The following is a 12,676-nucleotide window of genomic DNA, read 5'->3' on the forward strand; positions in this document are numbered from 1 at the left end:
TGTTTTGTGGCAAACCACATACCATGTAAATTTGCAACATAAAATGACTTTAAAAATGTATATTAAAAGATATTTACAAGCTCTATGTCTTAAAATCATCAGGTCTAATCGCTCCCACCCCTGATGTGCATGTACAACTCCAGTTGCGGAGAAGGGGAATTAAGCATGGAAGGGAGGCCAGGAGGGAGGCTAGCCCTGTTTCACTAATTCCAGTATCTCTACCACCCCTAGTACCTCGGAAATTTCTCATGGAACATGATGGAGCAATGGGTAAGTAACGCTGCGCATCCTCTCGGCCAGAGCCCGCCTGCTCTCGCCGACAGCAGCATACATTCTCAGTCACTACGACATATACTTCAAAGAACAAAATAAAGAGCGTTGAAAAAGAGCCTAGGCTTTATACTGGATGAAGATCTAAGTCAAGACACCTCGCGCGAAATATCGGCTACTCGTTTCCGCATACGCTCCAACTACGAGTAGCTTCAATAAATAGAAAAAATCCAGTTGTTAAGGAAAACTCAGAGCCTTTCCTTTACTTAACACAAGCCTGCAAATCACACTGTGAGAAGGTTTGTGTGAGGAGGCTTTTGGTTTTTTTTTCTCTTTTTCCCAAACGGGCAATATTAGTTACTTCTGATTTCAAATAAGAACGAGCAGATTGTATTAATGCCAGCATAAAAATGCAGAGGTCTCGCACATTTTTTCAAATTGCACTTTCCAGTATAATTTTTTAAATAAGATAGTTGTTGTTTTTTTCCTAAAAAAAAAAAAAAAATCTAAAGTATGTATTCTTTAAATATTGAATATATTCTTCAAAATATATTGTTAAAACTTTCCCTAGCTGCTCAGGTGTGCTTTTTAATATATAGCTGATATATTATTAAAGGCACTACAAAATAGACATCTCTGGAGTGCAGAAGTTACTAAAAAATAACCTTCATACCACAAATATATTGAAAATATAACTGCTAAAAAAAAAAAATAGACCCTATGCAACCCCACTAGGATGCGTATAAATGTACATCAGCGGTGGGCTGCATGCATCGAGGTCCTTTAGAAATGTATGAATACAGGTATGTTAAATTTTAAAAATAGCCTAAAAAAGTTAGTGAAAACTTCAAGCGTAGAAAATATTTCAAACACGTTTTTCTATGACATTCTTCACTTTCTGCATCAGTTTACTGAGCCCACACGTTTACTCTTTCGCAGCCGGTTCTTTCTTCATAAATAGTAAAGTGTTCCTTCAGTGTGTGTTTCTCCGCTGCCCTCCTCTGCTGACAGTCTCAGTACGTCTGGTAGACATCGTGGATGGGGACCTGGATGGTCGCAGCTGGGAATGCCGGAGGGATGTAGCCAGCGTATCCCCCATAGGCAGCGGCGGCGGCAGCAGCGGCAGCGGCGTTCTTCTGTAGCGTGGCTATTGTTGCTGTCGCCGCAGCGGGTGCCGCGAATGGCACGTAACTTGTCCCGTAAATCCCGGCGGTGGGGATTCGCTGCACGTTGGGAGCCATGGTGTACACTGGTGTGATGGGGCGGCCCTGGAAGGGAAGCATCGGGTTCAGACCTCAAAAAAAAGTGCTTAAATTGCTGTAATATCCCGTTTCGACCCCCTGAATTGCAAATCCCCTAGAAGGGGAGGTGATAACAGGAGGGTATGAGACTTATGCCATGATGGGGGATGTTCCTTCCCTCCCAGATTTCGGTCGCCCAGAGGGGGAGACCAACTGTCTGAAATGCAGATGTCTAAGACATGTCCAATGAACTGCAGGGCTGTTGGGCACCGTAACGTCCTTCACAGCATCCTCTGAAGGGGAGCAGGGCAAGAAGCCAGGCTTTGCCCCCGACCCAGGTATGCGGGGCAGGACGTATGGGAAGTAGGACTTATGTGCTGAGCTCACCTGGAAGGGGGGAGGTGTTGAGACGGCTGGTATTACAGCTGCGGCCGCGGCTGCCGCAGCAGCTGCTGCACTAGCTGGGTCCTGCTGGACAGCTATAGGGTTGATGATGTGCTCGACAGTGTGGATTTTGCCGTCTTCCATCATCTTGGCCGGCGGAGCAGCCTGAAACATGGAGTACTGGGCACCGATGGCAGGGATGGCCACTAGGAGAGACCAGACACATCAGGTGTGATGGGAGAGGGTTTCCAGGACCTCATCTCAAAGAGCCCACCCTCCTGGCTATGCTGGCTCTCCCACAGCAGTCCTGTGCTGCTGTCACCAGGGCAGGTAGTCCCACGTGCTGGTGGGGGACCTGGGGCACCTCTGCCCTCCCCATGGGTGGGAGCACTGTGGCTGACGCACAGTAACGGGCTTGGTGCTGCCTGCTCTGCCCAGTGTTTCTCCCCATGCTCCTGGCACAGATGTCCCAGGGCCAGAGCCACGCTGGGGACAGGGAGCTGTGACCTGGCTTTACACAGCCCCTTCTGACCACTGCTGTCCCATGCTCCTGGCAAAAACTACGGCCTGAGCACAGGGACAGGTGGGAGCACATACTGTCCTGGTGGGGTCCCTGCTCCACCTGTTGATATCAAGGGACATGTAGTTGCCATAGGTAGAGCTGCTCCAGGAAAGAAAAGTGGGGTTTGCATTGCAGAAGTTGCAGGCAGCAACTGGTCCAGTCTATATGCTGTCCTTTGGCCAACCCTGTGAGATATCAGCTCAGTTACTATTATGTATTTCCCAGGATGAGCTTGGCTAAATATGTTTTATCCCATCTTTCTGCTACAATCAATCTGTTTAATGACACTAAAAAAGAAATTGCTCTTAAGAAAATTCTCCCTTGTGCCAAAATTGGACAACCCAAAATAATTAGAGCTATGGTCTTTCAGACAAAGGGAAAATGCTCTGGTCAGAATGACGGTGTTCAGAGATGGTGAGTTTGTGTGTGGTCCAAAATGGAGCTTTGTGGCACTGCTTAGGGAAGAAATGTGCTTTGCTGAACTTTCCCAATAATAAAAAAAAAAAGGATATGAGCTGGCAATGTGCACTTGCAGCCCAGAACACCAATCTCATCCTGGGCTGCATCAAAAGAATTGTGGCCAGCAGGTCGAGGGAGGCAATTCTGCCCCTCTGCTCTTCTCTGGTGAGACCCAAACTGGAGTACTGCTTCCATCTCTGGGGTCCCCAGCAAAAGACAGACATGGATCTGTTAGAGCAAGTCCAGAGGAGGGCTGCAAAAATGATCAGAGGTCTGGAACACCTCTCCTATGAGGACAGACAGAGTTGGGGTTTTTCAGCCTGGAGAAGAGAAGGCTCCAGGGAGACCTCATTGTGGCCTTTCAGTACTTAGAAGGTGCTTATAAGAAAAATGGGGACAGACTTTTTAGTAGGTCCTGTTGCAACAGGACAAGGTGTAATAGTTTTAAACTGAAAGAAGGTAGATTTAGATTGGACATAAGGAAGGAATACTCTATGATGAGGGTGACGAGACACTGGAACAGGTTGTCCAGGGAAGTTGGGGATGGACATGTTCAAGTTCAGGTTGGATGGGGCTTTGAGCAACTGACCTAGTGACAAGTCACTAGGGGATTGGACTAGATCCATGCCAGGGGGATTGAACTAGATGATCTTTAAAGGCCCCTTCCAACCCAAAATGTTCTATGATGCTATGATTTCCATTGTTGCCTCATAGTGCACACTTCAGCATTCAGCTTGCGAACATTGCAACAGTAAGGTTATTCACCAGGAAAACAGAGCAATCAATAAATGATGGACTAAGAGGTGATGTTGACATCTATGGGAGGTGCAGCCCGGAAGGCAGAAATAAAGCCAAATATGCACACAGGTTTCTTTCATTGGGATGGAGCTTTGCAATGTGGAAGTGTGCAATTCTGCCTGTGGGAAGGACAGGTGCCAGCAAGCAGTACTCTCATTTTCATCCTGGAGACTGCAACAAGGGATCTGATCAGACATTTTTCAGGCAGAGATGTTTCCACTGCCGGTGGACTACCACCGTTTTCTCAAGCAGAGACCTCCACCCATGAGCTTTTCCAGTTCTCTTTCTACACCAAATCTACCCGATCAGCTCTAACCAGTTTTATCACTAGTTTAAATAACCTGGATAATTTCTCACCGAAGCAAAGGCAGAGAGCTCACGTGCTCTGGTCTGTGGTAACTTCTGGCAGAAAAGCAGTAATTGGCAGCTGGGGGACTGGGGTGACCTCTCAGGAGTTTTCTAACCATTTGCGAAGAAATGGTAGGAAATTTTCTTCTAAATGGTAGGAAATTTTGCAGTCAGTACATCTCTAGTCCTTTGTTCTGGTAATGTGCTTTCAGACTCATACTCTTTTAATAACAGAGGTAAGTCTTGCACGTGGTACCTCTTAATAGATCATCTGATCTAGTTGGGGAAAACAGACCAGGTGCTTCTGTGCTCAGAGGCTGTGCTGAAATAATACGAGAGGGGAAGACCTGATAAAGAAATCTGAATCTCAACATGCTTCAAGTGTAGAACATTTAGACTTGAACTTCAGGCTTTTGCTGGGCAGTCAAATGAATTACAGACACCACTAATAGGTGTGCATTTCAAAGCCCACTTTTCAAGCATCCTTTATTAATACCTGGAATTCCTGAAGTATCTTTACAAACACACATAGCGGTAATATTTTCTGATGGTGAGCGGGCAGTTTTCTCTGGAAGTCTGATCTTCCTTTGGAAACGGCTCTAATCTTAACAGCCTTCCTTTGTCTCTAGGCCTCTTCTCACAATGTCTTATCCAGCTGTTATGAAGAACTCTTCACAGCCTTCATTAAATGCAAACTGTAGTTTCCACTGACAGTATGGAGCATGTTTTGGGAAACCACAGCAGCTCTATTATTAAGCACCACTTAGGTCCCGCAGTTATAATTTACTTGGAGAGATGAATGGGGAGAAGACTTGAGGACTTCTGCAAGAGGGCATGGCCCCATCACCTGGAAGGATCTTCTTCCTTGGGCTTCTTTTCCAAATAATAATCTTTCCGAACAGGATCTTGAGGAATTGCATCCTGTTCACTTGGGAAGGTCAAGGGCTGGATACTCATCTGAGGATGTAGCAGAAGGGGGCAATCCCTGCCCTGGCCCTTGGACCGGCTCCCCGCAACCCAGCAGAGCTGAGAGCTCTCCTGTAGGTGCTGCCCCGCTACAGGCTGGACCCTGAGGGCTCCCTGCATTGCTCCTTCCCCGTGCCACTGAAGGTGACAGAGGAGCTTGCCTCAGCCAGGTACTTTCCTGCAATGGGAAAGCCCCAGGTCCTTTTCTCAGCCTCGCAGCACCAGAGAAATACAAACTAAGCAGGGGAGAGCTCTGGCCTGGCTCGAAAACTGGGGTGGGAATCTCCCAGGAGAAATTAGCATTGAAGAAATTAAAAGAGAGGAAGATTGCTCTTGGTGACCGTGCTCTAGTGTACATGACTAGATGGAGAGGAAAGTTCGCTTCTTCCTGAGGAGGCACAAAAGGGGACAGGAGGGGTGGGCACAGCTTCAGCCTTTTTTCCTTTGGTCTGAAGAGCTCCCAGATGTTCATGTTCCCTGTCCTGCTGTGTGCCTCTTGTTTGCCAGGAAGGATCCGGCACAGGGGAGCGCTGAGCCCCAGCCCCGGGGCTGTCCCCACCGCCGCAGCCATGGGCTGGCCCTGGAGGGGTCCCCACATGCCTGACCTGCTTGGAGCAGGGTCTCACCCGCCACCTCTGCTTTCCTCCCCTCATTGCACATACTAACCTGCACCAGGCTTAATGGCCACCGGATTGACCGCAGGCAACTCCAAGTTGGGTACCAGCTCGTATCCTTTCTCTTGCTGTTTTCCTTTGCCTTCGTGGTACCTGCTGTAGATGCCACGGCCAGCGGAGTATCCCCCCAGGTAGGAGCCCCTGGGGCCTGGGGCTCTGTTGCCAGCTGCACCTCGCCCTCTGCCTCGTATGCTGCCTGCTTATGATAACAACACAGAAGAGCGTGGTGAGTAATGGAGAGTGACAGCCCCGTGGGGAGCACGGACGGCTCCAGGCTGAGAATGGGAGGCATCTGCTTAGAAATGAGGCTGCTGAAGTCAGTTTGATCTGAGTCTTAGTGACCTTGCTTAGGAAAACAGAAGAGTTTCACCTTAGAAGCACCCAGTAAGCCTATGCAAGTTCTGCTCTTGATGTTTCTGACCATATATTAACTGCTTATTTGTACTGATGCAACTTTTGTGGCTGGTGTAATGATCTCAGCAGAGAGGGGGGGGGTCCTCCAGGGTGATTTCTATGCAGTAGGAACAGCTTCTGGTGTCAGCTGTCCTCCAGAGGAGACCCAGCCTCTCAACTGGCCGTGATGGGACCCTGCAGAGATGGCCCAAAGTTGTACCTGGCCTTTAACCAACTTTGTCCCACCATTGCATATATTTTTACTAGTGTTGTTTGTTTTCTCTGCTGTCTTATTAGCAATGTGAATATACCCCATCTCCAAAAATATTGCCTTTATTTCTTTTAGCAACTCCATGCACGTTATGACAGTACTTTGGGCACTGCGGTATTAATGCACTCTATGATGGCCTAATTGAATATTTAGACTGTCAGTTAACTCCTTTGTAGTTCATTGCAAGTACAAATCTGGAAACTGAGAAGCTGAAATCCTTGATCGACTAGGGTTAAGAATATTTCTTGGTTTACATGGGTGCTTTAAGAATATATTCATGCTAAACTGCCTGTTATATGGAAAGACACATTAAATTTCAGGAAACTATAATTCCTGTAAGTACAGAATAATTGTAATTATAACACCAGTTATAGCTGCTAGGGGTTTTTAAGAGTATCTGATTTTTGGTTAATTTTTAATGACTAACTGATAACTAATTAAAGTATAAATAATAAGAGAATTATTTTGCACTCACGTGATTCCTTCTGCTTATAGTTCTCAAATGACTTTATGAAGGACACAGCACTACTGTCATTTTAGTGCAGAGGGCAAATGACACCTCGAGAACTCCCAACTGAGGCTTTCCCTGACATCCCTCCCTTTGGACGACCAGGTCACTGTACCCACACTTCCAGGAGAAGGCAAAGGGAGAACTCCGACATGATCTCTAATAATTAGGAACCATGTCTCTGGAAGGAGGCATCAGAAGCCTTGGATTTGTTCAGACTTAGTACAGCACTCATAAAAACCAGATCCCTCGCTTCCCCATCCCGTGCTTGGCCTTTTAGCTCATTCTTAACCATAGTTTTGATGCCTCTCTTATGCTAGCCTGTACATTAGCAATTATTTATAGATAAATACACTCTGCATAGTCATAAATTAAAATGAAAACGATCAGAAATACGGCAAAAGGACCTGCAAAAGAGTGTTTCAGAAAGAAGTGCACAGCACCAGCTGTCCTTTGGCTTGGGCAGACTTTGGGTCACACCAGTCTGAGACCAAACCTGCCCATCGCATCTGCTAATTGTGCTTACTAACCTTTCACAAAGTAATCTCTGTTGGGCCCGATCAAGGCATTGTATGGATATCCATAATATGCTAGTGTGTACGGATCACAAGAGTAAACATAATTAGGTTGCTGAGTTACTTCAGGCGTTGCTGCGGCCCCTCCTTTTGCTGCTTTCTGGTAGCGAGTGTATTGCTCCTTGTCTACTGGCTTGGCCAAGGTAACCTCCAGGCAGGAGCCTTCCAGTTCGACACCATTAAGGTTGTTCATGGCATGAATGGCATCTTCCCTGGTCGTAAAGTGCACAAAGGCGTAATCGCGTATTTTTTTCACCCGCTCTACACAGCCAGGGTTAAACTGCCCAAAGACCTTTTTAATGGTGTCCTCTGTGGTCTCAATCATTAAGTTCCTCACATAGAGGATTTTAACAGTCTCCATGACATCTTCATCCACATCTATCTCTGGTTCTGCCCAGTCAACAGCAATTTGGTGTCCCCACAGCTGGATCCTTCCTGGCATGAGTTTCCTCCTGGCCATTGCTGCTGCTCGGTGGCTCTCATACTCCACAAAGGCAAAGCCTCTGTTCTTCATCTTGTCTGCAGCACTGGCATATACGATGACATCCAGTACGCCTTCTGTCACCTTGGCGATCTCTTCCAGGATCTCCTCTCTCTTCTTCATCTTGGGAATGCCTCCAATGAAGAGCCGACAGTTATCCACGCTGCAGCACACACCTAGCAGCCTGCCGGGGCGGATTTCATAGTTGTTCAGCTCCCTGACGGCACGCTTCGCCTCATGCTTCTGTGTGTACATCACGAAGGCATAGCCGCGGTTCTTCCCATCAAAGTCCATCATAAGTCGCATTTCATAGATGCGGCCGACGGACTCAAACACGGGGACGAGCTCATCTTCGTAGACGTCACGGGGGATTTTGCCCACAAAGACTTCACAGCCGCGAGGAGGGTGCAGGCCCTCCCAGCCGGGAGGAGGGCCACCGTACTTGCGTTGCCCGTTCTCCTGGATCATGCTATATCCAGTGCGCTCCATGAGGGCCAGCAGAGCCGCCTCATTGGGTGCACCAGCCACGCCTTCAGGGACTTTTGTGGTAGCCACATTGGAGGAATCGTTGCTCATCCTTGCAGTGGAGTCCTCAGCGGTCATGGTGTCAAACTCATTCACAGACTGATAAAACCTGGGCAAAGGAAGGAGGACACTCATTAGAAGCTGTTAGCTACCACCAGAATCCCACCCCTCTCTTTTGTCTTCCTGCAGTTGTTCTGCAAGTTTGTTTTCCAAACTGGAACTAAGGCTGCAGAAAAGCAGATGAACCAGCCACACCAGCCTGAGCATTTATATTGCAGCGGGAGCGCATCCTGGATGTCAGCACAGCCCCTCTCTGAGGGGGTTGAGAGGATCACCTGCCTATACCACCCCACCACCGAGAGCTGCTGCCACAGAAGGCTGAAGTTGCATGAAGGGATGCCACCAAGCACCTCAAAATCTCAAGACCCAACGGAGGCTTGTCTCCTCTTTGAACGTGTAAGAAGGAGCTGGCATGGGATTGGGAAAGGGAAGATATTTCTATGGAGTGAGTGTTTCCCACCTCCATAGCCCCCTCCTACCTCTCGGTCATTCCTTAGTTAATCCATCTAGTCCTGAACAGCTCAAGTGCCAGGTGCCATAACTCACAGTGAAAGGCAGCGAATGCATGAGAAGCGCCAGGCATGGTTCCCATTTGATAACAACCCCTTGCTCCTCTAGGCCTTCACAGTAATGGTTGAGTAGGAAATAATAAATATGCTTTAGCATTGGGGGACCAACTCTTGTTCTCCTATACAAGGGGTGGTGATCTGGCAAGCATCTGAGTTGCCTGCTGCTTGTGGTACAATGTCTGACCTGTTTGCCTCTTCTGTTATTACAACAGGACTTCAAAAAGCTGAGGAGAATCACTCCCTTATGACAGGCAACTTGCTTTAGAGCAACTGGCCAGCATAGCCCTGCAAGCCAGCAAGAGGAAGGCAAATCCCAGAAATCTCATTCTGCATTTGAACACATGCAGAGAGCAGGAAATGCCTACAGGAGAGATGACCGTGATAGTGGCCACAACTGCAAGACTGTGGGCTTCCTCTCTAAGCACAATTAAATAAGACACTTTGAGACTCTGAGAGTAGTTAATTCATTGACTTTTAAAGCTGGAAATGTCTATCAGACCATTTAATATGAGTGATTGTATACAACATGGACCATTACATTTTATTGTTATTTGCACATTGAGCCCTATAACATTTATCTGAGTAAATTGTATCTTCCAGAAGGACTTTGGTTTTAAGGAATCAAAGAGCTGTAGACCCCACCACTTCCCTTTATGGCTTGTTTGCTAATCAATCCCTCAGAGAAGCAAGTGTGCTGTATTTCTCATGAGAATTTGTCTGGCTTTTTCTTCCAGCTAGGATTACCTGCTAAACCTTTGTCTGATAGACTAAAGAGTCTTTCAAGACCTCTGCTTTTGCCTTATGATAATATTTAAGTTGTGTAATCAAGCCACAACTCTGTCTTCTTAATAAAACTTGCAGGCTGAACTCCTGAATTCCTTCACAATCAGTCATTTTTTCCCCTAAAATTGATTTTGTGGCTTTTTCAACAGTTCTCTAGGCTTTCAGTCTTTTTTATTCTTGCTATATACAGGGATGAAGATCATCCCTCTTTCTTCTCTCCACATCTCTGTATTGCCAAGGCCTGTTTCTCCACACCTTCTCACTAGCAAACCATGTGGAGTTTTTCTGTCATTCCTTACCCCAAATCCCTTCCAGAAGCATCACTTGCTGGGGTTATGTCCCACACTGTAGGTGTGCCTTGTGTTTGTTACTCCTAAATGCCACAACCTTGTGTTCAACCCTACTCCAACAGCCTTTTGAGCAGATCCCACCTACTGAGTGCTACATCATTGGCTCCTCCTCAGTGTTTTTTACAACTCCATCAGCCTTTGCATCATCCACCGGTTTATTTGCCACAATTTGCATTTATGACCACTTTGTTGATGGAACGGTCAAAAAACACTGGCCCCTGTAGGAAACTCTGCAAACCACTGTAAGAAAGACTCCCAATCTGGGTTTGACAGGCTTATTTTCCAAAAAAAGGACAAAGCTTCAGCCAGATTTAATTACTCTCTGTAGTCGTGTTATTCGGTGGGACACAGGTTTCTGTCTGTCCCACAAGGACTCTGATATATACACTTCGTTATAGCGATCTGGCCATTTTCAGTGCATTGGTTACCTTGTAGGCAGGTCTCTCCACTGGTACAGCAGGCCCAAGTCCACAGAGATATGGGTGCAAAATTTAGGCACCTAAGTCTGATATGTATGGTCCACAAAACCCATTTAAAACCTAGTAACCTTAGCACCTTGGATTTTTTTCAGTAAAGCTCCTGAGCTGCCCAGAATTGTGCTGAGCTGTATCTAGAGATGCCTCTGCACCAGCGAGGGCAAACACCACTGTGCCTGGTTCAGCTCCTGAATGCATTTTGGACCGGGAAACCAGACCTCTGAGCCTCGGTCTGTGGCAGGGCCTGATCCTGCAGGTGTATTTGGGCCATGGGTGTTACACGCTGCTGCTTGTGAGCCATTTTCATTCAAAAATATGGAGAGCAGAGGGGGAGGCAAAGAAGATGGAGGACAGTAGTAGTCATGCTGATGCCCAGGCAATACTTTGGAAAACATAATTTCTTTGAAGCCAGGTTTTTTGTGGAAGTGCATCAGTTTTGATAGCTCCTTGCTTTAAAATGTTGTTAAGCGTGTTTCTCTCATTTTCAAATGTTCTCCCTTTTTAATGTGTCACAGTCAGACATTTTCATTTTACTCATGGGAACTATTTGACATAATTTAAAAAATTAAGGCAGAGAAAAACATTTTCATTTTTCACGTGACAATTTGTTCCTAAAAATGTGATTTCACCTTCCCCGAATGAAGCAAAGCTTGTTAAACAAGCACTTTACCACACGGGCCACCTGTTGGCAAGTGAATTATGCCCGAGCTTTGCGTAAGTTTAGAAACGAGTCATTACCATCAGTTTTGGGTCAACTTACAAAATAAAAGTCTTCTGTTATCTGCAGGGCTCAATCGCTGGGGCTATAGTCTAGAAAGCTACAGACAGGCACTGGGACTGTGAAGAGAGGAGAGCTGGAGCAAAGCCTCCCCTGCCCACCAGAAACCAGCGGGTAATTTGGTGGCTGTCCAGGAACTGGCATGTTCTCCAGCACTTTTCATTGCACCAGCAGGATGATTTCTAGTATTGAAAGTTGTAACTGAAGCTGCTGCTAAGTGCTGATGGCCACCTTTGCTCCAACCACTGCCATACATGGTCTGTGACAGAGAATAATTAAAAATTCCTTGTGAATGTAAGATGCATTTTATCCTTATGTGATTTATTGGGAATCAAGATTCATGATCAAATGGGTTAATTTTTTTCTGTGCAGCTCCATAGAGCTGGGTTTCATAAGTATATACTCCCTAAGACAATTATAGAGCCCATGTAGTCCTACTTGATGCAGCTAAATGCACACTTAACAACATTCATTGCCACATGACACAATCAACACCTTCACCAAGTTCAGATACCGTCTACCTTGATGAGAAAAAAACCACAGGCATGTCTGGTCTGAGAGCTCTTTCCTCCTGTTGGTACTGCCTTACAAAATGGGCTGCCAGCACAACCTACCTTCTTATCCATGGCAAAAAGCAATCACGATCAAGAAAACTGTTTTCAAAATTTCCAAACTGTTCAATCCTACTGGTGCATTTTTTTATCCCATAATAAACTGGTCATGAAAACTTCCTACCATGTGTTGTAGGTGTACACAGGGCATGAGCTAACACTGCGGGTTTAGTGGGCTTAATAAAGCTTAACTGATTTCAGTACATCCACTGAGTGTGATTAATGCTAGAAGAGGCAGAAAATTAAGGTACATTAAAATATAGTGTCTTGTGAAATATAAGTGCTTGATTTCTAGTCTCTGAGCATGAAGGTACACCTGATCTCGGTGACAAAGATTCATAAAAGGAGAGACAGAGAAAAATATTAATTCCTAATGAGAAACGTTGTGCTTTGGAGACAACTAAGTTTTAAATGACTGAAACAAGCCTGGCTTCTTTTCTTCTCAGAAAAAGGTAAAGTTTGCTTGATTTTTCAGCGCCATGTTAGATGGATACTAACTGCTGCCAGCCCACCAGGAGCCAGGCTTGCGAGCCCTTCGGTTCAGCATCTCCGCTCCAAGGACTCTCCCTGGCGCAGGTGAACTCTCAGACGTGC

General features: G+C 46.3%; 1 protein-coding gene across 1 annotated transcript in view; it reads right to left on the reverse strand.

Annotated features, from left to right (window-relative positions):
- Positions 1 to 1,220: 1,220 nt before the first annotated feature.
- Positions 1,221 to 12,676, reverse strand: part of RBM47 (RNA binding motif protein 47) — a 78,652-nt gene continuing 67,196 nt past the window's right edge. The window contains exons 2-5 of the mRNA XM_082482930.1: positions 7,405 to 8,564; positions 5,695 to 5,901; positions 1,899 to 2,101; positions 1,221 to 1,538 (exon numbers count right to left, since the gene is read on the reverse strand). Of these exons, the coding sequence (XP_082339056.1) occupies positions 1,284 to 1,538; positions 1,899 to 2,101; positions 5,695 to 5,901; positions 7,405 to 8,564 (1,825 nt within the window). The 3' untranslated portion in view covers positions 1,221 to 1,283. The remainder of the gene's footprint in view (positions 1,539 to 1,898; positions 2,102 to 5,694; positions 5,902 to 7,404; positions 8,565 to 12,676) is intronic.

Source organism: Vanellus vanellus (assembly GCF_965231255.1).
Source record: "Vanellus vanellus genome assembly, chromosome: 4".
Classification (NCBI taxonomy): Eukaryota; Metazoa; Chordata; class Aves; order Charadriiformes; family Charadriidae; genus Vanellus; species Vanellus vanellus.